This window comes from Myxine glutinosa, chromosome 5, assembly GCF_964187855.1.
Source record: "Myxine glutinosa chromosome 5, kmMyxGlut1.1, whole genome shotgun sequence".
Taxonomy (NCBI): Eukaryota; Metazoa; Chordata; class Myxini; order Myxiniformes; family Myxinidae; genus Myxine; species Myxine glutinosa.
Genome location: NC_136265.1, coordinates 109,615,542 through 109,641,673, shown reverse-complemented (window position 1 = coordinate 109,641,673; position 26,132 = coordinate 109,615,542). Strand labels below are relative to the sequence as shown.

The 26,132-nt window shown below is 48.4% G+C and overlaps 1 protein-coding gene across 5 annotated transcripts in view; it reads right to left on the bottom strand.

Annotated features, from left to right (window-relative positions):
* The window catches only part of LOC137415035 (uncharacterized), a 79,292-nt gene that overhangs the window by 37,987 nt on the left and 15,173 nt on the right, over positions 1 to 26,132 (bottom strand). Inside the window, exon 4 of one of the 5 annotated variants that reach the window (XM_078778506.1) lies at positions 7,036 to 7,158. The exons of 2 other annotated variants lie outside the window; for them this stretch is intronic. In XM_078778506.1, coding sequence (XP_078634632.1) covers positions 7,036 to 7,158 — 123 coding nt within the window. Of the gene's footprint in view, positions 1 to 5,287; positions 7,159 to 26,132 lie in introns of those variants that run through there. 2 more of the 5 variants (XM_068099552.2, XM_078778505.1) reach the window with 2 other exon arrangements.

Below are 26,132 nucleotides of genomic sequence, written 5' to 3'. Positions count from 1 at the left end.
GTATGTGGTCATGTAGCTCCCAGCACTGTATTTTTACCTAATAATTTATATAAGTGGTTTAACAATCTCGCCATCCTAGTGCTTCTCACTCATGATAATCAGACAGATCATACATCTGAAGAAAATTCTTTTTTCACTATCCAAGGATGGCTTGTCTGACTTTAATAGAAACTGCTCAGTGGCGCCCCCGTTCAAGTGGCGCCCAGGGCATGTGCCATACCTGCGATGCCTTAGGTATGCCAATGGCTGCAGCAAAATTGGTTGCTGAGTACAACGATGATCTAGTCAAACACTTGGTGTTGAACTTGTGCAGTTTGCAGCTTTCCTCACTCATTTACTGGAATACGAAGATGATAAGATAGGGAGAGAACATTTCCTTTACAAACTGTTGATGGACAAGAAAGTTGCGGATACATTTCCAAATGTCGAGATAATGCTATGGATGTACTTGGTGGTCATGGTCACAAACTGTTCTGGAGAACGTTCATTCAGTAAAATGAAGTTCATCAAGAACAGACTCCGTACTACCATGTGTCATGATAGGCTCAGTCACCTGGCCTTGATGAGTATTGAATGTGACATTCTCAGAGAGATTGACTTCGACAAATTGATCCAAGACTTTGCAAGGGCAAAGTCTCGTAAAGTGCCTGGTCTGTAAATATAGGTATTAGGTACTTCACGAGATTCTTATGATTGATCATGATTGACCTGCTTGCTTATTCACTATTCAGATTCTTTATACTTGAAACATAGGAACTTCGTAGATTCTTATCGATTGATCATGATGTTTAAAGATGTGCCTGCTTGATTATTCAAATTATTTATGCTTGAAACAGAGGAACTGTAATGAAAATGTATCTAAGTTGAACCCAGGTGTGATGCTCTCTCCATCCGCTGAGAGGCGTCTATAAGAACTCGGACGGCCATCGCTCCGGGACACTCCTGCGACATTTATTCTATGACATGTAGAACTCGAATGGTGCGTATACTTAGATAATCTAGGCTTGCTTGCATTTAATGACAATTTGATCTCTGGCACATCCTGTAAAAGTACAATCATGCAATATATCAGAATCATGGAATCATGGAGATAGTTCAGTAATTATCAATCAATGCAAGCAAGCCTAGATTATCTAAGTATACGCACCATTCGAGTTCTACATGTCATACAATAAATGTCGCAGGAGTGTCCCGGAGCGATGACCATCTGAGTTCTTATAGACGCCTCTCAGCGGATGGAGAGAGCATCACACCTGGGTTCAACTTAGATACATTTTCATTACATTCTCCCCACCGTTAGAACTACACTTCCGCTAGGCAGGAATCAAGCACGCAGCAGCATTAGTATAGCAGTGATGTCAGTACATGTCAGTCGGTCCATCCATAGCGATCGGGGCGACGAATTTCCCTGCCTGCACGGGTCCGGAAACTACCGGATACCACATCCCCAAGTCCGGTGTCCCCCCGCGTCGGAGTAGCCACCTGAGTCAGGTGACGAAGGTAGCACGTCAGTACCAACAGGCAGGGGTGTATGTGGCGGCACGATAGTCGGCTGATGCTCCATAGGCGGAGCCACAGGAGAGTCCATAGACTCGTAAATTGGTTAGTCGATGTCCCCGCAAGGGCCAGGTGGCGTATGGAGACAGTGGACTCGCGTCCCTCAGCCATCAACACGCGAGCATGCTCGGGATTAGCTTGGAGTACCTGCACCTTATCCACTAGTCGGCACAGTAGCTAGGCTGGATAATTTGTACCTTGTCGAAGAGCGAATCGTCATTTGTCGCACGGCGCATTACAGTAAGCCTCCACGTCGGCCTTGACCTGTACTAAGCTCCCAAGGGTTCATGTTGTCATGGAATAATAGCGAGGACAGGAGTACACATCGAGGGAGAGAGAATCGATGAGAGCCATTCGGAGCCAATAGTTCGGAGCCATTAGCTAATGTATCCCCAGCCGTCTGTCGCGAACTAAAGTCAAAGTATTTATGTTTGCAGCCCTTCACGACCAGGCCTCACCCGGCACAGACGCCGTACGTCCCCACGCACGTTAAAGTCAATCATCAAATAAATCGTACTCGCTCCGCGATTCACACTCCTCCGAGGCCTCCGTTCATCGCGAAAATGCAGACGGGCATATCTCGTCCCATCCTGCAGTACAGCGCTCTGTGGATCGGTAATTACCTCAGACGGTCACGCACGGCATGCGATGTCACGTGTACCCTAACCTAAAGTCCTTCCGGTACCTTAATTAGAGTTAAAGCTCGGCGGAACGAAGAAGATTGGCTATACTGGATTCGCCAACCATCCATCCATTCAATCCTGGGCATTGAATGGCTCAGATCTAGCTGGGTCGCTCCACGCACTGACGCCATGGAGTTCCGCTATGTTCTGGATGGATTTGCCATCCATCCATTCAATGCTGGGCATTGAATGGCTCAGATCTAGCTGGATCGCTCCATGCACTGACGCCATGGAGGTCCGCAATGTTCTGGATGGATTTGCCATCCATCCATCCATTCAATGCTGGGCATTGAATGGCTCAGATCTAGCGGGATGGATTTGCCATCCATCCATTCAATGCTGGGCATTGAATGGCTCAGATCTAGCTGGATCGCTCCACGCACTGACGCCATGGAGTTCCGCAATGTCCCGGATGGATTTGCCATCCATGGATTTGCCCTATCGACAAAACCGAGAGATTGTTCTCATCTCACCCGAGAGAATGTTCTCATCTCACCCCCTCATCTATCCCCGCCTCCGAGATTGCAGCTGCGCGCTGTGTATCGAAGTCGAGCGACCTTCACAGTCTGGGACAGAGGGAAAGGGAAACAGGCAGCAGCCGGGCGAGGCGTCTCGCAGTCTCTATCCCGGCACGAATGTCGTGGAAACGAGCCAAGAGCTCTGTCCTAGAAACAACAAGCCAAGAGTCAAGAGCGAACAGGCGGGATGGTGCCTCCGTGTCTAGCTCAGGAGAAAAGGGAGTCGGGCGCTACGCTCAATGTTACCATTTCATGGGGTCACCGTGTACCCCCAAATGCCCCATGGTCCTAGCGAATAACGGCATGAGTCCCCGTTGAGTGCTAGACGCCCCGAAGGCACTATGGTCCCAGCGAATAACGGCATTTGAGTCCTGTTGTTGGTTAGACGCCCCGAAGGCACTATGGTCCTAGCGAACAACGGCACGAGTCCCCGTTGAGGGCTAGATGGCACGGACGTGCGACCTCTAGGTAGCGCCGCGGATAACGTGATGACACGCACGTATGTGCTGGGGCGGTCAGGTTGAGTATCTCTGCTAACCGTGGAATTACCAAGGTACATGGAAACTCGAGTAAACGAACCCCGATGACAAGAGCGCTTGAAGCACGCAATTACGGTAATGACGCCTTAGGGCAAACGCGTGATTAGTTGGTGACGTCATCAATTGGTTCGGGCGCGTGCGGGCGGGTTTGTTGGGGATTCGCCCCGTTCTCGGATTCCCCGAGCTGAGTTCCGGCTGAGCGGTATCCCCGCACGGAGCAAAGTGGCGCACCGAAACTGTAGACTCGCGTCCATTTGGCACCAGCACTCGAGCGGGCCTGAGATTGGGGTACCGAATACGAACCCGGTCGACGAGTGGATTGTATTTCCTAGGGCGCACAGCGTTCGAGGGAAAACCGAAAGTCAAACTTGGCCCGTCGAACCAGCGCGGCACGCCGAGTTGAGTGGGCGAGCACGCTGGGCAGCGATAAATTGCACGACGTCCTGAAGTAGTGTCTCATTCGATAGCTATCGGGCCGAGTTTGTCCGGAGTTAGATGCGGGGAATAGCGTCAACAGTGCGGTAGCCATTCCCACTATCACCCGAGCAAAGAGGATGGTGGGCAAGACCGTTAGGCGGTCATCCGACTACATCGTGCTATGGTGTATAATCATCTAGCTTGATACGACATTCCCCTGTAGTGCCCGAGTGCCGTGAAAGTCTATGAAGATCCCGCTCGATGTCCTCAGAAACTGCCGTCAGACGAGGCTCGCTGCCTGTCCGTTAATCGGGTCAGAGATGACGGCGCCGACAAGCCACGCATCCGTGCTGTGGAGAGTCCTCGAGTGGTGCCAGACGAGCCTCAGGCGTTGAGGCGATTCCGGGCAGCGGAGTTCGCCGGCCTTGCTGAGTAGCCACGCGTAGGTGGGATTCCGTCCAGCAGCAATCGGGGCCGCCGGCCTCGCAGAGTAGGGCCCACGAGGGGAAACGCGCGCGATTCATGTGTAGAAGGGGTTCCATCCAGCGATGGGTGCAGCGTGCGCAACTTGCACGTAAAAGGGGTTCCATCTAGCGATGGGTGCAGTGCGCGCATTTCGCGCATAGAAGGGGTTCCATCCAGCGATGGTGCAGTGCGCGCGATTCGCGCATAGAAGGGGTTCCATCCTGCGATGGTGCAGCGTGCGCGATTCGTGCGTAGAAGAGGTTCCATCCAGCGATGGTGCAGCACGCGCGATTCGCGCATAGAAGGGGTTCCATCCAGCGACGAGTGCAGCGCGCACGATTCGCGCACAGAAGGCGTTCCATCCAGCGGTGGTCGGATATGCCAGCGGAGTGAGGCACATTAGTCAGGCGCATCGTGAGCACACGTGTAGAAAATCACATCTCGTGCCTGGCGCGCAAACCCAAGAGGACTCCGCTTCTCGCATAAGCAGCCACTGGCGTTTCCCGTAACCGAGGCAGTCACAGCCAGACTCGTACCTTCGGCTCCGAGCATGGCCGTCGAACCGACGGGGTTTCAGCTGCAGGACGTTTCTCAGTAGCATCGTTCTCCAGGCGTCTTGCTGGAGTTCGTCACACCTGCTCCGGCGTTCGGACCTCGGGTGAGCAGTTCGTGCTCAGACGGCGTAGTGCCGGAATGAAATGCTTGCGCAGTTCCAATGCATCCGGTCTCTTCGTGGTATCCAAGGTTTTCAGCCGGGTCGGCTGCAAATTACGGCACCTGGATTCTCCTGTGTCCTGCCATGTCGCTCCCGTTCGCCTCTCGTTCTCGATCAGACGGCGAGAACTCGGACGGCCATCGCTCCGGGACACTCCTGCGACATTTATTCTATGACATGTAGAACTCGAATGGTGCGTATACTTAGATAATCTAGGCTTGCTTGTATTGATTGATAATTACTGAACTATCTCCATGATTCTGATATATTGCATGATTGTACTTTTACAGGATGTGCCAGAGATCAAATTGTCATTAAACCTAACATCAGGTCAAAGTTGTGGAACTCACTTTCATTACAGGAACTAGATTATTATATAGATTGATCATGATGTTTATAGATGTACATTTTTATTCTGATTCTTTGTACTTGAAAAATATACTTTATGGATGACTGTAACTATGTCTTGTCACATTTTTAGTATTCTAAGGTAGGGTGGGCCTCCACTACTGAAGGCTGCCCAGGGGCCTCCACATGTCTAAATCCGGCCCTGCGTGGCCCACTTGTAGAGCATTACATGCCCAGAGGGACCACAGTCACCAGTGCATCATACTGCGACCTCCTTAAAAATAATCTGAAACAAGCAATCAGATCAAAACATCGTGGACTACTCACTACCGGTGTTTTGCTGTAGCATGACAATGCTCGGCCCCATACTGCCTGTGCTGCAGCTACAACAATCGAGGACCTGCATTTTGAGAGACTTCCTCATCTACCCTACCAGCCAGACCTCGCCCATTCTGATTACCACATATTTGTCCAACTTAAAGAGGCACTTGGTGGAACCACTTTCCGATCTGACAAAGAGGTAAAAGAGACGGTGCACGAATGGCTAAACAAGCAGCCAAAATATTTGTTTCTAGAGGAATCGAGGCCTCAGTAAAGCGCTGGGAAAAATGCATTGAACGCCATGGGAGATGATGTTGAAAAATAACAGTTGTTACGCATGTACAGGCAATAAACAAGTTTTGAAAAATATTTTAAGGTTACTCATTGACTGCCCCTCGTCCGTGTGTGTGTGTGTGCGTGTGTGTGTGTGTGTGTAATAACTGAGTACATATGTAAAATAAAATAAAATTACTAATCCCATCACCTTCAAAGCTAATGTTGTGCTACCTTTCAAAACTGGTGCTTCCTCCTATGACTATTGCGCCTCTGCCATGTTTCCCCTGTGTGCGCCCGTGTGTGTCTTTTAAGGTTTGATGCCCAAATGAATGATTTATGACACACACTGCATGTGTATGGCTTTTCCCCTGTGTGCGTCCGTGTGTGTATTTGAAGTTTTGATGGCCAAATGAATGCTTTATCACAAACACTGCACATGTACAGCTTTTTGTCCCTGTGTGTCCGTGTGTGTCTTTGAAGTTTTGATGCCCAAATGAATGATTTATCACACACACTGCATGTGTATAGCTTTTCCCGTGTGTGCGTCTGTGTATGTCTTTTAAGGTTTGATGCCCAAATGAATGATTTATGACATACACCGCACATGTGTGGCTTTTCCCCTGTGTGTGTCTGTGTGTGTCTTTTAAGGTTTGATGACCGAATGAATGATTTATCACACACACTGCACATGTATGGCTTTTCCCCCGTGTGCATCCGTGTGTGTCTTTGAAGTTTTGATGCCCAAATGAATGATTTATCACACACACTGCACACGTATGGCATTTCCCGTGTGTGCCTCTGCGTCTGTGTGTGTCTTTTAAGGCTTGATGCTTGAACGAATGATTTATCACACATGTTACATGTGTAAGGTCTTTCCCCCGTGTGGATCCTGGTGTGGGTTTTTAGGTGTGACCCTTGACTAAATGATTTATAACACAAACTGCACTTGTAGGGTCGTTCTCCTGTATGCGTCAGTTTGTGACTTTTAAGGCTTGATGCTCGAATGAACGATTTATCACACGTGCTGCACGTGTATGGCTTTTCTAGTGTATGAATCCTCATGTGGGCTTTGAAGGTTGATGCAGCAGTGACCGATTTATCACACACGTTGCACGTGTAAGGCTTTTCCCCTGTGTGCGTCCGTCTATGACGAGTGTAGCAGGTTTTAGTATCAGTTCCATAGGGACAATGAGTACATTTGTATTTAGGATCAATGGACACTGCACGGTGACACTGCTCGTGTCGCTGCAAAACGGCCTCGGAGGTGAAGCTCCGACTACACCTGGAACAGGGAAACTTCCTGAAGATCGCAGATACCCCTGTGAAGAACGTTCACACAAAGACATGGGTTCTCAAGTTTCTCACAGGAATGTATAAACATCCTCAAAGCACCAGGAAGAATCAATCAAACATGTTGGACACACCTGAGAGTTTAAATCATTCTACAAATATTGTACAATATTGCACGTTGCTTCCCACAGATATTGTTGACAGGGAGATAGGTTTGCGTATCTGTGGAAAACAGTGACCAGGGATGGAAAGGCAAATGTGCGAAGGACGATTCAGGTGGGTGCGAATGTGTGGAGGAGAGTGGAGGGAGTAATGGCAGACAGAAATATATCAAGGAGATTCAAAGGAAAGGTTCTGATGTCGTGTATAATGCCGGCCTATCTTTACGGTCTGGAGACGGTGGCACTGACAGAGAGACAACAACAGAGTCTGCAGGTTTGTGAGAACAACTGGGTCAGGAGGATTGTGGGAGTGAAGAGGGTGGATTGAAGGAGAATGGATGAACTGAGGGAGGATATTGGTGTGCAGATGAACCTGATGGGGAGATTGGTGAAATGCCGGCTGAGATGGGCTGGACCCGGTGCAGATGGGGCAAGAGAGAAAAGAGAGCCCGTGGTTGAGGGACCAAGGTAGGAGGAAAAGAGGTGAACCGTGATTGAGATGGGAGGATTGTGTGAAGAGGGATATCAGTAAGGTGGGGTGGTTGGAGAGTGGAGGTTGGACAGTGGTCAAGGCAGGGCAGGAGCCTGGTATCATTTAACCTCACCCTTGATAAAGGGAAGAGAAGAAGTTAGTTAAAGGGTGTTATTTGTACAAGTTCCTTGATAGCAACAAGGAGAAAAAGACATAAATGTCATTGCCCCATGCTTTTAGTAGTTTTGCTGTACGGAGTTAAAGGCCGACAGTTGGCCAACTTTGGTCAGATTACAAAACAAAATCTTCTGCATATGTACACTCTCATGTATTGTCTTTGTGCCACGTTTGAACAGAATCAGTGCATGCATATCTGAGAAATGGTTGGGGACACGTTTAGGTAACAAAATGGCCACTAGTCGGCCATCTTGGATCTTATCTCAAAACAAAAGGACATAGCTATGTTAGCCATCATTCATTAGCTGTGTGCCAAGTTTGAGCAACATCGATAAATGCATGTCCAAGAAATGGTCGAGGACGTGTTCAGCATCGGTTTTTTTTTACAACTAAAATGGCCGCCAGTCGGCCATTTTGGATCACATCGTGAAACAATATGATGTGCATATGTATACCACCATATATTGTGTTTTTGCCAAGTATGAACAAAATTGGTCCATACATCTCCGAGATATGGTTGCAAATGCACGGATGGGCGGACGAGACCCTATCCATAAGCCCCCGTTTCGGACTAAGTCCAACAGGGGCTAATAATTGGCATTTTGCAAGTTTATGGACAGAGCCTACATGTTCACATCGAGACAGGCTCAGCACACTAATTTCGGTCTTTTCATGTCTTCCAGAAGTTAGGAAGTGATCAGAAGCTGTACCTGACTAAACACCAATTTGTGTCATTCTGCAATCACACTTAGGGGTTAGAAGGCTTTGTGATACTGTCCACAAAGTACAAATATCAGGTTGGAGATGTTAAATTACATACTACATTGTCCATGTGGAGAACAAGCCCTCACTCCCCTCAGAAACAGACAGCACCAAGCTGAACCTGATGCAGTGGATCTACAGCTAAGGGGACGACCCAGAATATGGCCCAGTCGAACAAATTTCGTGCACAAGATCACTTACGTAGTCGAGTGACCACTTTTGTAGTTAAGCACCTGGTCTGTATGTGTGAGATTGTGGTACACCTGGGTGCTCAAACGCCCATCTCCTGAAATGTGTGGAAGTACTTTGAGTAGTCCTACATTGTGAATAATTTGTAAATACAATAATATGGTAGATGGATGTTTTAGTTTGGTTCAAATTATACTTATGAGACTGCATATCTAGACACCATGCACACATTCTTATGTTTGACTGCACTGGTTCTTATAAAAGGTCATGTTCTGTCATTTATGATCTGCAAGAATGCAACTGGCCATTTGCGATCATAAACTCCCCCTCCCACCCCTCTCTCTGTGGCTGGGAATGACCGCATATGTTTTCTTACTGTTCAAATATGCGTCTTATCTAAGATATTGTTACGTTTGTGGAGGTGAACAATGAAATACCTTGGGAGAGACAGGAATGTGTAAGTTTTAGTATGGACTGTGTGACATGAAGAAGAAGCCCATCTCAATGTACATAACCAGGGTAAATGTTCAGGTCAAGTGTTTGCATGTCGCCATAAGGAGGGTGGTTTGTGCTAATTAATTATGGGGTTTATGGTTAAGATCACCAGTATGTATTGCCTCCCTGTGATTTTTCCCTAATGTTCTTATAAAACTCAGCCAGCCGGGCAATGGGCTCCATTAGCCAATCACGCCGGCAGAAACCAACACATTTGCCAATCGGCAAGCAAACCCCCGACGTCATCCGAACATTCCCGAACAGAGATTAGACTCTGCCCCCCAACGACTCGTAACGAGGAGGCCATGCCCTGGCGTTCATGATTGGTGGAGGCGCGATGGGATGATTGAGTAGTGCTCGGTGATTGGACAGAGTGTGACATCAGCGTCGCACATTCAAGAGCGAGGAGAGCAAAGAGAAGCCGTCTCGCCATCTTAGTCAATGAGGACAGCTGCGTTGGTCTTTTGCTCTCTCGTCTTTTTGTGCTGGCTTTTAACAAGGACGGCTGCGTTTGTCTTTTGCCCTCTTCTTCTGGTCCTGGCGTTCGTTGGAGGCGGTCGTATTTTCTCTTTATTCTGGCTCACATGAAAGGCGGTCGCATTTTGGTTCATGTGCACTGGTGGAGCGATTTCGGTGCTTGTGTGGACCTGGTGCAGAGAAGGAGCGGTGTGGCAAACTTCTATCGCGAGGAGGGGGCGTTGCCGACGGTTTGTGTAGCCCACAGCGTTTCAGATGGAGTGAAGAGCGCGAGGGGACTGCCGGACCGAATTACCTCACATTCATGGTGCGGTGAAAGTGCTGCTCGGCGCCATCCTGAGCAGGTCATCGCGTGGCCATTTTGCCGACCGACCGGACCTGTGACGCCCACCAAGCCCTCATTGAGACCAGAGCTAAGTGGCTGCACGACATGAACATTATTTATTTTCTTTCACTTTTATTTTCCCCTTGTTCACATCTGAGTCAGATGGAGGGACCCTCATTTAGGAATTTTACTTTAGATTACCTTTCAATGTTCCCTTGCATTATTTTAATAAGCCCATTATCTGTTGCATGTTACCTTGTGTTCTGTCTCATTTATTCGTGATGGGTTAAAGGAACTTCAGTTAAAGGAACTTCCGAACTTCAGTTAAAGTAACTTGGGACTTCCGTTTCCGGTCCCTGGAGCAAGGAAGCGTGTTCGACCTCTGGACGGCAGCAAAAGTTAAAGTATTTTTTGCATTCGTGTATTCGTCAATTTCTACTCGTTTTTTATTGTGCATGTGTTGCAGGGTGTTTTCCAGTTGCTGTTGATCCACAATTCCTGCAAACTTTTGTATAATTTAATCCTTTTCTGTCCCACCGTGTGCGCGGCCTAGTTTATCTCGGCCCATAGGTGTTCATAGGTGTTTTGTGAATTTAAGTTCTTTCCTTCGCTGTATTGCTTATTTCTTAGATTTTCTCTTCTCCCCCTAACTTCCCCGAACATCGACCACTTGTCTAACGTTTTAAATCTCTTCAAAGTCTCTTCATGTCTCTTCACGTCTCGGGAAGTCACGTCTCTTCAAAGCTGTGCATGCGCGCACGCTTTCGAAGTTAATAAGTAACTTTTCACAATTGTGTTTTTGTCGTAATACCGGCTTTACCACTGGTCGAGACTTTATTTTTCTTTCGGTGTGTATGTAACTATTGGTGTGTCTCTAATAGTATTCTTGGTGTTGGTTTTTCATACCTGTGTACAGAATACCTGTGTGTGTACCTGTGTACAGAATAGCTGTGAACAGAATCGTCGGTACAGTTTGTGTCGCATATTCTGACGCCAAGCGTACGACTAGTAGTAGGAGGCTACCGTGTCTGACCTTGGCTTGAGGCTTTGTTTCTGTCTCAGCGGTTTCTTCGATTGCGCTCGCAATTCCTTTCGGTCTCTATTTTTCACGTAGTAGGAGGCTACTCAAAAAAAATAAAAAAATATATAAAAAAATATTCCCTTCTCTGTTCTTATCCGTTTCGTTCTTATTTGTTCGTTCGTTCTTTGACCACGCTGTTCGTGATCACGTGTTCACGTCATTAAAAAATGTTTCATCTGTCCCCTGAACAATGGTATTCTGTCATATACTATAACACCTTTTTCTTCTTGTTCCATAAAAGGATGCTTTCGACTTGCTCACCAAATTTATTCATTCCAAAAAAAAATTCCATCTCTTACAGCTACAGTGCCTCTTTCATTCATTCCCTAAACTCTCCAGAACTCCACCCATCCTTCAGCATCCTCAAACGTATTTTTGACTCGAAGGTCGCAAGAAACTCATTTTGCAAGAAATGTTCGTTTCCCATTAATCGTACATTTTTCAAAATCTAATCTCACCCCTCCCCTCCAAATCTTCCCCATCACCCATCCCTTTCAAATCTTCCCCCTTGCCCCTCCCCTCCAAATCTTCCCCATCACCCATCCCTTTCAAATCTTCCCCCTTGCCCCTCCCCTCCAAATCTTCCCCATCACCCATCCCTTTCAGATCTCCCCCCTTGCCCCTTCCCTCCTAAACTCCCCCCACACCCCTCCCCTCTGAGACCCTCCCTCACTCCTCCCCTCCTAGACTCCCCTCTCACCCCTCCTCCTCAAAGCGTCCTCCCCGCTTCTTCCCCCTTCCAACTCTCACCTTCATCTCCCTCAACCTTCTGCCTCACTCTTCCCCCTCCTCAAACAACACCTCACTGCGCCTCACCCAATCACCATCAAACCTTTTGTCTGCCCCATTCTTCCCTTTCTCCAAGCTGTTCTGAAATCTCTGACACACCTTCAACAGCTCTCCCTACCTCTTCCTCCTCTTCCACATCATACCCTACCGCTCCCCCCCCCCCCCCCCCTGTTCTGTATCCGATGCTCTCCCTTCCTCTTCTTTAACAGTATGGACCTCAAACATCCGGGGCCTTCGCTCAAACTTGACTGATCTCTCCATACAGGTTGCTTCTGACAAACCAGACGTGATCTGCTTAACAGAAACTTTCCTCCTTCATGATGTCTCTGATTCCTTGGTATCTCTCCCAGGTTACTCCCTCCTCCGGTATGATAGACCTAAGCCTCGTCCTGGAGGGGGGGGGGGGGGGGGGGGGGGGTTGCTATCTTTATAAAAAACTCTCTTCCTCACTCGCCCTGCACTGCCCTCTCTCCACCTCACCCCCAGGAATACCTTTGGCTACGGCTTCCCCTTCGCTCCCACCTTTTGTTCATATGTGTGTTGTACCGTCCACCAAACAGTGATGACTCCATCTACATCTCGCTGTCTGATAACATGGACCAACTTCTATCTACCCATCCCAACTCTCTCTTCCTCATATGTGGTGATTTCAATTGTCACCATGCCAGTTGGCTGGGTGTGGGTACCTCTCTCACCAGCCATGGCTCTTCAGCAAAGGACTTCTGTGACTCACTGGGACTGACACAATCTGTCAATTTCCCGACCCGGATGTCAATCAATGGAGCATCTTCTCTTCTGGACTTGGTTATGACTAACTTCCCTGAAAATGTCTGCTGCTCTTCTTCTGCTCCAATCGGCTCATCTGATCATGTGCTTGTTAAAGTGGACATCTCTCTGACCATTCTCAGAGAGCCTCCTCAGCGGCGACGAGTCTGGCATTTCACTCAGGCCAACTGGCATGGTCTTCAAGCAGCCATCAATCATCTGGACTGGTCTCCCATCTCTACCGCCTCTGACATCAACTCATCCTGGGAATTCTTCCAAAGTAAACTGCTCTCTCTCATGCACACATTTATCCCATCTCGTCTTCAGTTGTCATACCCTTCCTCCCGTCCATGGTACACGGAATCTTGTGGTGAGGCTATTGCCCAGAAACAACTTGCTTTCGTCTCCTGGAAAGCAAATCCAACGGAAGGAAATCTCATTTCCTTTCACAAAGCCCGAAACAAGTGTGTGTCCACCCTCAGGAGAGCCAGGAAACAATATCTCTCCGTTCTCAGGACAGAACTCTCTTATCTGTCTCCCTCTTCCAAATCCTGGTGGCGTCTGGTCAAATCTGTTTCTGGTGTTTGTTCCCCCTCCATCCCCTCCCTCACCTCAAACGGCCACACGGCTGACTCCACGCGTGAAAAAGCTGAATGCCTCAACTCTGTGTTTGCCTCTAAATCTTGTGTCCCAAACCCATCCCTCTCTGTACCCACCGTACCCAGTCATACCCAGCTGCTCCTGGACTCTATGTCCTTTCCTCCTGACAAGGTGGAAAAGTTTCTGTAAACCCTCGACTCTGATTCCGCAACTGGACCTGACGGCATCAGCCCACGGGTCCTAAAATCTTGTTCTTCCGCTCTTTCACTCCCTCTCTCTGTTCTCTTCACACTCTCTTTTGCTCAAGGTCATCTGCCATCTGCTTGGAAATCTGCCAACATCACCGCTTTGCACAAAAAAGGTGCAAAAACAGATCCCAGCAACTACAGACCAATCAGCCTTCTCTCAATTATCAGTAAAGTCATGGAATCCATCAGTGCTTCAGATATGAAATCTTTCCTCTTCTCCAATGGCTTGATCTCTGATCATCAATTTGGTTTCAGACCTGGTCACTCTACTCTGGACATGCTGCTACTGCTTTCTCAGCAATGGATGGAGGTCCTTAATGCCAAACAGGAAATTAGAGCCGTCTCCCTTGACATATCACGTGCCTTCAATACGGCCTGGCACCCCGCTCTGCTCACCAAACTCTCCTCTGTTGGTATCCATGGAAATCTCCACGCATGGCTGGCGGACTTCCTCTCTAGTCGTAGTGAACGTGTGGCCCTGAATGGGTTTCTCTCATCTCCTCTTCCTGTTTAGGCTGGAGTTCCCCAAGGCAGTGTTCTGGGCCCTGTGCTTTTTCTGGTCTTCATCAATGATCTCTCCGACTCTCTTGAAAATCCTCTCTATCTCTTTGCTGATGACTCTACTCTCTGTCGCTCCATTCTTCATCCCTCAGATCGGCAGTCTGCAGCCTCCTCACTCTCTGCAGACCTGGAAAAAATAACAGACTGGGCAAACAAGTGGAACATGTCTTTCAATCCTGACAAATCTCACACTCTTACGATGTCTCTCCGAAAAGACCGACTGGACAACCCTCCCATCTACTTTCTGAATAATCCTCTCCAAGAAGTTCTGTCACTCAAACTTTTGGGTCTCACTATCTGCCATGATCTTTCCTGGGAAAACCACATTTCAAATCTGGCCTCCAAAGCCAGTCGCCGACTGGGCATCCTCCGTCGTGCGAAGTCCTTCCTTGGCACACCTGAGCTCCTCACCACGTACAAGGCTTTCATCCACAGCTCAATGGAATACTGCTCTCCCCTCTGGGCTGGTGCTCCTGCCTCACACCTAGCTCGTCTTCACGCTGTTGAAAGCAAAGCATTCAGAATCATTGGAATCTCCCGCGATGAAGCTAACTCCAAGGGCCTCTCACTCACTCACCGCAGGCAGGTTGGTTGTCTTTCCGTCTTCTACCGACTCCTCTCTGGCCTTGCCCCCCCAGCTCTCTCTGGGCTCTGTCCCGCAAATATTCCTACAGGTCGCACAAGATCTGCCTGCAACCCTCTTATGGTTAAACTGCCAAAATCAAGACTCTCTGCTCACCTTCACTCCTCTTTTCTCCCGCCTCTGGAACAAACTCCCTCACTCTCTTCAATCCCACTCCACCCTCCAGGTCTTTAAAACAGCTGTTCACCACCATCTCTTATCTTCCCCCATCCAAAACCTTGATCTTTTCTTTCCCCGATAATTTCACCCCAATTCCACTTTTTGAAATACCAACTTCTGTCCTGGAAGTCCTTGGTGTCCTTGTGTTTTATACTTCTCCCACCCCCCCCCCCCCCCTTCCCACGCCTCCTCCCCCCAAGCCCTCTCCCTCCCACACATCTCCCTGCTCTTAAATGTTGTGTGCTCTCAAGTGTTTGCGTGCTTCCCATTCTCTTGTCTTCCGCTCCCTCTTTTTATATATTTTGTTTGTCTGGTTGATTTGTTTGTGAAGTAAATGTCAGCTCTTTCACGAGCCTCGATTCAGTATACAAAAAAAAAAAAAAAAGCCCAGTGAACTCCGTACAGGTAAGCCCTTACTACCGTCTACCCCACGCGTGTCACTACTGCCAAGTTGGGTATGCACCTCGGAGGAAAGCTCGTTTCGGTCATCCGTCACCTAGGGGTCTTAACCACAGGGATGCGACAATGTGTTACTTTCTCTCTGCTCCATAGTAATTAATTTTCTGGCTGTCTAGAATTTAATCTTCACAGTATTTATTTTGTGAGTTCACTCCTTTTTATCAAGATCGGAGCCCCGAGCAAGGACATGCAGCTGTGTCTCATCAATCACCCCAGCCTTTGAAGCAAAGTGTATATATTCTAACGGTTCCGAGAACTGAACCAGAGATGTCTTCATACGGCATGAGCGGGTGTAGCATTGTCTCCGTGCACGTATTTATCTTCCTTTTGATGTTCCAACTCTGTGGTAAATCAATTTTGTACTCTGAAACTACTTGAAGTGGTTAATCTTTGACAGATGCCTATTTTCAGTCATTTTAGTATCAACTTTGAGAGCCATGTGACTTTCAAGGTCGGAGTGGTGTGTGGGGTTCTTCAGAGGTTGAAAGGAAGGGTGAAAGATAGATTGAGAAAGATGAGTGAGATTGAGTTTGAGTATTTGAGTGCCACGTTTGCAGTGAAGGAGTGTATCAAGAGGTGTGAGAAGGAGGTACTGTTGAGCAGGAGGTAGAGGGAGATCCAGGAGCTGAGAATAGAGTTAAGGAGCTTGAACAGACGATGGAAGAAGGTGGTGGAAAGAGAGAGGAATGGACTTGAAGTGTTGACAAAGCAGACAAGAGAGAGGTTGGTGAAGGTGAATAGGGTGGAAAGGAAGATGAGGTGAAGGAAGGAGAGGTGAAGGAAGGAGAGGTAGAGGAAGAGAAGGGGGTTCTTTGAAAATTCCTTTCAATTTATGAATGATCTGTTGGAGCAGTCTTGACGTGTTGCACTGAAGATACCGAAGGAAGATTTGGAAAGTCACGTGTGTTACTTTCACAGACAAGGAAGGACAAAGTGGTGGAGGACCTTTACATTCTCTCTCCTTTACTTCTCTTTCCTCTCATTTTCTCAGAACGTCCAATTGAATATGAAAAAGTCTGAAAAGTTAATGGCCCTTAATCCCGGCATTATGGGGTGTGAATAATCTCCGGTGACCTGCCTGTCTCTGCTGACAACGAGGTGGTGAGAGGCGCTCAGGCAATAGCACTATTGGTTCCTCCCAAGATCCTTGCCTGTTGAATCAACGTGACTTTTTCAATTCATTTCACCAACATTCGTGGTCTTTCTTTGAATCTCTTTCCTTCGAAAACTTTACACATTGATGATTAACCCGGCATGTGAAATACGAGGATGACATTTTATAACTGGGTCAAGATTCAAATCCAGGCGAAACAGCTGAGAGGAGAGTGGAGAGTGTGGGTACCTCAAGGTCATCCTGTCAGCTGAGGTGTTATGTGATGTTCTTATACACCACCCAAAAGACTTTTCCCAGGGACTTTTCCATTTGAGCTGTATTCTTTATAGAGTCGGAATGTTTCATTCTCTAGACGTAGTCACAATAAAAAGTTGCAATTAGGTACGCTACACGTGGGGAGAAGGGTGGAGCATCGTTTACGTGTCGCAACGTACGTTTATAATCCCCCCCACACCCATGTATGTGTGTGTGTGTGTGTGTGTGCGACCCACTCCACTGTGTGTGTGTATGTGTGTGTGACCCACTCCCCCGTGTGTGTTTGTGTATGTGTGTGTGACCCACTACCCCGTGTGTTTGTGTATGTGTGTGTGACCCACTACCCCATGTGTGTGTGTGTGACCCACTACTGCGTGTGTGTGTGTGTGACCCACTCCCCCGTGTGTATGTGTGTGTGACCCACTCCCCCGTGTGTATGTGTGTGTGTGTGACCCACTCCCCCGTGTGTATGTGTGTGTGTGTGACCCACTCCCCCGTGTGTGTGTGACCCACTCCCCCGTGTGTATGTGTGTGTGTGTGTGTGTGTGACCCACTCCCCCGTGTGTATATGTGTGTGTGTGTGACCCACTCCCCCGTGTGTGTGTGACCCACTCCTCCCCCCCCCCCCCGGTGTGTGTGTGTGTGTGTGTGTGACACACTCCCCAGTGTGTGTGTGTGACCCACTCCCCCCCCGTGTGTGTGTGTGACCCACTCGTGTGTGTGTGTGTATGTGTGACCCACTCGCCCCCCCCCCCCCCCCGTGTGTGTGTGTGTGTGCCCCACTCCCCCATGCGCGTGTGTGTGTGTGTGTGACCCAGTCCCCTCCTGCCCCCCCCCCCGTGTGTGTGTGTGTGTGTGAGCCCACTCCTGTGTGTGTGTGTGTGACCCACTCCCCCGTGTGTGTGTGTGTGTGTGTGTGTGTGTGACCCACTCCCCCGTGTGTGTGTGTGAGTGAGTGTGTGTGTGCGAGACCCACTCCCCCGTGTGTGTGTGTGTGTGTGTGTGTGTGTGTGTGCATGTGCGTGTGTATGTGTGTGTGTGTGTGTGACCCACTCCGCTGTGTGTGTGTGTGTGTGAGTGTGTGTGTGCGAGACCCACTTCCCCATGTGTGTGTGTGTGTGTGTGTGTGCATGTGCGTGTGTATGTGTGTGACCCACTCCCCTGTGTGTGTGTGCATGTGTGTGTGTGTGTGTGTGTGTGTGTGTGTGTGTGTGTGTGTGTGTGTGTGCGAGACCCACTCCCCCGTGTGTGTGTGTGTGTGTGTGTGTGTGTGACCCACTCCCCCGTGTGTGTGTGTGTGTGTGTGTGTGTGTGTGTGTGTGTGTGTGTGTGTGTGTGTGCGTATGTATGCGTGTGTGTGTTTGTGTCAGGGATCATTTCTATAGTTTCAGGCATCATTTCCCTGAACGCACACCCCGGATAGGCACCTCGGACACCCCGGATCCGCACCCCGGATAGGCACCTCGGACACCCCGGATAGGCACCTTGGACCCCGGATATCTGCACCCCGGATAGGCACCTCGGACACCCGTGTGTGTGTGTGTGTGTGTGACCCACTCCCCCGTGTGTATGTGTGACCCACTCCCCCGTGTGTGTGTGACCCACTCCCCCGTGTGTATGTGTGTGTGTGTGTGTGACCCACTCCCCCGTGTGTATATGTGTGTGTGTGTGACCCACTCCCCCATGTGTGTGTGACCCACTCCCCCCCCCCCTGTGTGTGTGTGTGTGTGACCCACTCCCCCCCCCGTGTGTGTGTGACCCACTCGTGTGTGTGTGTGTGTGTGTGTGTGTGTGACCCACTCGCCCCCCCCCCCCCCGTGTGTGTGTGTGTGTGTGTGTGCCCCACTCCCCCATGCGCGCGTGTGTGTGTGTGTGACCCAGTCCCCTCCCCCCCCCCCCCCGTGTGTGTGTGTGTGTGAGGCCCACTCCTGTGTGTGTGTGTGACCCACTCCCCCGTGTGTGTGTGTGTGTGTGTGCGTATGTATGCGTGTGTGTGTTTGTGTGTGTGTGTGTGTGTGTGTGACCCACTCCCGTGTGTGTTTGTGTTTGTGTGTGTGTGTGTGACCCACTCCCCCCCCTCCCCCCCCCCCCCCTGTGTGTGTGTGTGTGTGTGACCCACTCCCCCATGTGTGTGTGTGTGTGACCCACTCATGTGTGTGTGTGTGTGTGAGACCCACTCCCCCGTGTGTGTGTGTGTGTGACCCACTCCCCTGTGTGTGTGTGACCCCCCCCCCCCCGTGTGTGTGTGTGTGTGACCCCCCCCCATTTGTGTGTTTGTGCATGACACCCCCCCCCCCCCACCGCCCCGTGTGTGTGTGACGCCCACTCTTCCCCCGCGTGTGTGACCCACTCTCCATGTGTGACCCATTCCCCGGTGCAGTGTGCGTGATGTGGGAGGGATGGGGGCGGGGAGGGAGAGGATTTGAGCTCTTGAAGTCACATGTTACATGAGATGTAATCACACATTTCAAACTGTATTTCCCACGTGCATGCACTTGCATTCACATGTTATCAGAAGTAAATAAATTGTGTCGATTACATCATTTGTGGATCTGATAAATTGCCAGTAACCATTTTGTAAAACTGAATGTGCAGGTGCAGCATCTAACTGAATATGTCCAAATGTCACACACGTCCAGTCGTCCATGCCCGTGGGACTTCCACGGGTGACCCCACTAATACGAGTATAAGTGCGGATGTGAAGCTCGGTAGGTGGCCCGTACGACCCGAAGGTTGGCTGATGGTATCAAACAGCATGTCCGGATGTCCCCCTGGCAATTCGAGGAAAGAACTTGGGAGTGAGGACACAACCGGTACGAGCAAGCAAGAACGTTCAAGGACCGTCGACCATTTCTTTTTCTTCCTCTGACATTGCACGGCACTTGGTTACCAACCCCGATTGTGCAAACCAGTACAATGCAGATATTTTCAAGATTTCGGCCGAGGTCAAGTACGTTACATCTACGTATGTTAGAAGCAACCTTCATCCATTTACACGGACCCGACATTGTGTCGTCAAAAGGAATTTGTACATTCTCTCATTCTCTTTCAACACGGAAAGATTAAAGCTATACTGAAACGCAAAAGAAACTTACCACCTTTGAAACCTTTAAATATCAACAATAACACTGCGTGTAGTAAATGTGTGAACTTATTTGTGGACAATAGTTTCCTCACTGTCAGACAAAACGGTCACGGATGGTCACTTGAACCTTCAATGGTCACTTCATAGCACAGCTGTTGAACAGCCGTTTTGACTGTCAGTGATTAGCCAAGGGGTACGGGATGATTTTAATGAGCCGCACGTGATGTCTTGATATTGGCTTTAAAAAGGCCAGTGCAAAATGGGCATTTTGACCAAAAAATTTGACCATTTTGACCAACTTCAAAAAGACCGAAAACGCAAAAGAAACTTATCACTTGTTTGAAATGTAATAAAATTGTAACAGTTCAAAATAAAACAAACCAACAATTGCTTATTGAAACATTGGCATTTTATTGATGACGTCAAGTTTTTGACCAAGATACACCATCTCATCAGTTTGTTCTACAGTACAGAACAGCACAGGGTGCAATGTCAGTCCCCTTTCAATAGCGTGTGTGGCCACCATTGTTTTGGATACAGGCAGTGCTTCATCGGCATATACTGCCTACCAGTCTTTGGATGGATTGCTGCTGGATTCTGTCCCACTCAGTCCTCAATGTCTGAAGCAGCTCTGCCCGTGTCCTGGCCCTGCCAACTACGCGTCTCCCAAGCTCATCCCACAGGTGCTCTATGTGATTCAGGTCAGGGGAGAGCGCAGGCCACTGCATGGTGTTAATGTTCTCGCCTTGGAGAAATGCAGTGGTAAAGCGAGCAGCATGGGGACGAGCGTTGTCATGCTGAAAGGTTCTCAGTTCTGGGTGGTCTAGCAGGAATGGCAGCAGATGAGGTCGCAGGATGTTATCCACATACCGCTGGGCGTTAAGATTCCCATCCACAACCACCAGTGGCGTCCTGTACCGGCCTGATATGGCGGCCCACACCATCACACTTGGGCCACCCCACCTGTTGGCTTGACGCACGCAACAATCGGCATATCGCTCGCCAGTTCTTCTGCAGACACGCTCACGCCCATCAGGACTGTCCACACAGAACCTTGACTCATCGCTGAAAGCGACCTCGTTCCACTGCGCCAAGGTCCACCGGTGATGCTGCTGGCACCATCTCTGTCGGTTGCGGCAATGGGCAGCCGTTATCACGGGGCCTCTGTATGGTCTTCTGGCAGTCAGACCATAGTCATGCAGTCGTCTTCGTGCAGTATCATTGGAGATCCGTGGGTTTGCACGCCCCGGAGTTTCTGCCGCAGTGCGGGATGCTGGACGGAATCGATTTTGACTTCGGACCATCTGCCTGTCCTGCCTTGCAGTGGTGACTCTTGGCCTCCCTGATCGAGGTCTGTCATCTGCAGAGTTGTGGAGGGTGTCTCTGACCACCAGGGCCGATATCGTCTGGTGTGAACAGCCAAGGCGACGTGCCACCTCACGGTAGCTCAGTCCGCCTTGCAGCATGCCCAGGGCACGCTGCCGTTGATCCCTTGACAATCGTGGCATGTTGATTGAAATGCCCATTTTGCACTGGCCTTTTTAAAGCCAATATCAAGACATCACGTGCAGCTCATTAAAATCATCCCGTACCCCTTGGCTAATCACTGACAGTCAAAACGGCTGTTCAACAGCTGTGCTATGAAGTGACCATTGAAGGTTCAAGTGACCATCCGTGACCATTTTGTCTGACAGTGAGGACACTATTGTCCACAAATAAGTTCACACATTTACTACACGCAGTGTTATTGTTGATATTTAAAGGTTTCAAAGGTGGTAAGTTTCTTTTGCGTTTTCGGTCTTTTTGAAGTTGGTCAAAATGGTCAAATTTTTCTGTCAAAATGCCCATTTTGCACTGGCCTTTTTAAAGCCAATATCAAGACATCACGTGCAGCTCATTAAAATCATCCCATACCCCTTGGCTAATCACTGACAGTCAAAACGGCTGTTCAACAGCTGTGCTATGAAGTGACCATTGAAGGTTCAAGTGACCATCCGTGACCATTTTGTCTGACAGTGAGGACATTATTGTCCACAAATAAGTTCACACATTTACTACACGCAGTGTTATTGTTGATATTTAAAGGTTTCAAAGGTGGTAAGTTGCTTTTGCGTTTTCAGTCTTTTTGAAGTTGGTCAAAATGGTCAAATTTTTCTGTCAAAATGCCCATTTTGCACTGGCCTTTTTAAAGCCAATATCAAGACATCACGTGCAGCTCATTAAAATCATCCCATACCCCTTGGCTAATCACTGACAGTCAAAACGGCTGTTCAACAGCTGTGCTATGAAGTGACCATTGAAGGTTCAAGTGACCATCCGTGACCGTTTTGTCTGACAGTGAGGACACTATTGTCCACAAATAAGTTCACACATTTACTACACGCAGTGTTATTGTTGATATTTAAAGGTTTCAAAGGTGGTAAGTTTCTTTTGCGTTTTCGGTCTTTTTGAAGTTGGTCAAAATGGTCAAATTTTTCGGTCAAAATGCCCATTTTGCACTGGCCTTTTTAAAGCCAATATCAAGACATCACGTGCAGCTCATTAAAATCATCCCGTACCCCTTGGCTAATCACTGACAGTCAAAACGGCTGTTCAACAGCTGTGCTATGAAGTGACCATTGAAGGTTCAAGTGACCATCCGTGACCGTTTTGTCTGACAGTGAGGACACTATTGTCCACAAATAAGTTCACACATTTACTACACGCAGTGTTATTGTTGATATTTAAAGGTTTCAAAGGTGGTAAGTTTCTTTTGCGTTTTCGGTCTTTTTGAAGTTGGTCAAAATGGTCAAATGTTTCGGTCAAAATGCCCATTTTGCACTGGCATTTTTAAAGCCAATATCAAGACATCACGTGCAGCTCATTAAAATCATCCCGTACCCCTTGGCTAATCACTGACAGTCAAAACGGCTGTTCAACAGCTGTGCTATGAAGTGACCATTGAAGGTTCAAGTGACCATCCATGACCGTTTTGTCTGACAGTGAGGACACTATTGTCCACAAATAAGTTCACACATTTACTACACGCAGTGTTATTGTTGATATTTAAAGGTTTCAAAGGTGGTAAGTTTCTTTTGCGTTTCAGTATATTTTCCCGACCGCTGTCCATGGTAATGATGCAAAGGGTGAGTCCCCGGTTTTGAGAGAAACCCCAACCCCAAAATAACAACTCGGGAACTCGGGTTTTGTGACAAAGCCAAAACATTGCTCATGCTTATGTGCATATATCATACATCGTGTTTATTTATACTACTGTGTTCAAAAAGTATCCGACCTTTATTTTTCGTGCGTAAAAAAAAAAGAAGCTAGGGAGGCGTTGATTGGTGCACGTATGTAGGCGATCCTAATGCGCACGCGTTAATTTTTTCCCACCTGCAGAAGCTGTCATTCGACGGCAGACCGCCGATGAGTGAGGACATGTAAGTGAGCGCCGTCGGATTTTCGTTTTTGACAAAATGACGGAAAAACTTGAACAACGCTACTGCATCAAATTTTGTGTAAAGCTTGGCGATTCCCAAGTGGAAACGATCCGCAAGATTCAACACCGTTCATTCCATTATGAAGGAGGATTTGGGCTTCAGGAGAATCTCAGCGAAGTTCGTACCAAAGCTGCTAACGATTGAGCAGAAGCAACTCCGTTTGGAGATCGCACAGGATATGCTGGAGACTGTGAACAGCGATCCCAGCTTCCTCAACACAGTGATCACTGGCGATGAGTCCTGGGTTTATGGGTACGACCCAGAAACCAAGTTGCAGTCATCACAATGGAAGCATCCAACATCCCCGAGGCCAAAAAAAGCAAGGCAGGTCCGCAGCAATGTCAAAGTCATGCTGACCGTCTTCTTCGACTCCAGAGAAGACATCATGCGGAATGCGACGGACCAGCTGCGTGCCATCCCAAAAGAGGCGTTCCAGCGCTGCTTCCGACAGTGGCAGAACCGTTGGGAGAAGTGTGTGGCAGCCCAAGGGGACTACTTCGAACGAGATTATTATAAAAATTTTTTTATCTGGATGCGAGTATCTTTTATGAACAAAGGTCGGATACTTTTTGAACACACTACGTATACCTTGGAGCGATTCCAATTTCACTGGGCCATACAATAATTGTCCTATAGACCGGAGGGCTTGACGCCTGCGGCCTACACAAACTGTGCCACCGCACGCCTGGGACGCCGATGGGTTGCAACCTTTCGACATTTGATGATGCCTTTTTTTTTTAAATACAAAACTGCCGTCATTACTGTCACTTTCCAGGATACAATTTAATAGTTGCTGTTGGTCTTTTTCCCACTGAAGAGAAGAGTTACAGGGAACTCATGGCGATTGTGAATATAACTTAAGTTTGCAGCAATTTCACCTCACGTCCCGCGAAGCGTATTATTTAATTACTAGCGGGGTCACCCGTGGGAATCCCACGGGCATGGATGTGTGTGACATTTCGACATATTGAGTTATATGCTGCACATTCATTTTTACAAAATGGTTACTGGCAAGTCATCAGATCCAGAAATGGTGTGAATTTAGTTATTTCACATAATATGTGACCCCTCACTCCTCTCCACCTGACACTCTCCTGTCTCCACCTGACACTCTCCTGTCTCCACCTGACACTCTCCTCTCTCCACCTAGCACTCCTCTCCTCTCCAAACCCTCACATCCCTCTCCTTTCCAATCCCTCACCTCTCCAATCCCTCACACTCCTCTCCTCTCCAATCCTTCACACGCCTCTCCAATCGCGCCTCACACTCCTCTCCAATCGCGCCTCACACTCCTCTCCAATCGCGCCTCACACTCCTCTCCAATCGTGCCTCACACTCCTCTCCAATCGTGCCTCACACTCCCCTCCAATCACTCCTCTCCAATCGTGCCTCACACTCCTCTCCAATCACGCCTCACACTCCTCTCCAATCGTGCCTCACACTCCTCTCCAATCGCGCCTCACACTCCTCTCCAATCGCGCCTCACTCGCCTCTCCAATCGGCTTTCCCCGCCTCGTTTCTCTCCTTTTTCTCCCGTCTCGTTCTTTTTCTTGCTCCAAATCGGCCCGTCGGAATCGGAAATCGGCCCGTCTCGCCCGTCGGAATCGGAAATCGGCCCGTCTTGCTTTTGTGCTTGTGCGTAAATAAATTGTGTTCATGACACCATTTCTGGTGTTGGGCTAGCGGCTAGGGTGCCGGCTTAGGATCCTGGGTTCGAATCTCGGTCGATCGCCGAATTAATGCCAGGGGGGTTGACTCAGCCTGTCATCCTTCCGAGGTCGGCTAATTGAGTACCAGTTCACTGGTAATTCCCTGTTTGTCGTTGAAGGCGGCAAAAAGGGTTGGCGTCAGGAAGGGCATCCGGCCGTAAAACATTGCTTCAAAAAGGGGACAAAAAAACAACAACTACCACGGTCCCCGAAAAGGCCAACCCCCGCTTTGCGGGGAAAAATGGCCTCTAAACGGTGGTTTTTACACCATATCTGGATCTGATGACTTGCCAGTAACCATTTTGTAAAAATGAATGTGCAGCATCTAACTCAATATGTCGAAATGTCACACACATCCATGCCCGTGGGATTCCCACGGGTGACCCCGCAAGTTTGCATTGACGTTCGTCGATGGACTCGTTCGCCCGTCTCATTCGTTTTCTTGCTGCATCCTGTTCAAGTCTGCGTTCTTCATCGATCGTCTCATTCATTTTGGAAATAGAAGTTTCCACGCAGCGCATGAATTGTCACGATCCTCAAGAGGAATTTGTCTCGTAATCATCAAATGATAAATGGCAAGTAAATTATATTGTGGAAAATTAAAGATTTCAAATAAACCTATTTAAAGTGTATTCGCACATAACTAATTTTAAAAAACGAAGAAATATCTCTCGGTAATTTCCTGAAACATATTTTACTTCCGGCTAATAATGTTGAATTAAATAAAAACGAAGAAATATATGTCGGCATCATTGTTGACGTTTTTGTGACGACTGTCATCAAACGAAAAAGTAATATATCTTAACGGAAAAGCAAAAGCGAATTTTTAATATATATCGACACGTTGCCGTCGGTGTCATGTTGGGCGGTGTATGATACACCATGACGCGATTTTTAAAAATATATCTCTGCATTTTCCCGCGTGTGTGGAATGTTCTCAATTATTGCTGACACCGAGTCCAAAACCATCGATAAAAATGAAATCATATGGTGAGTTA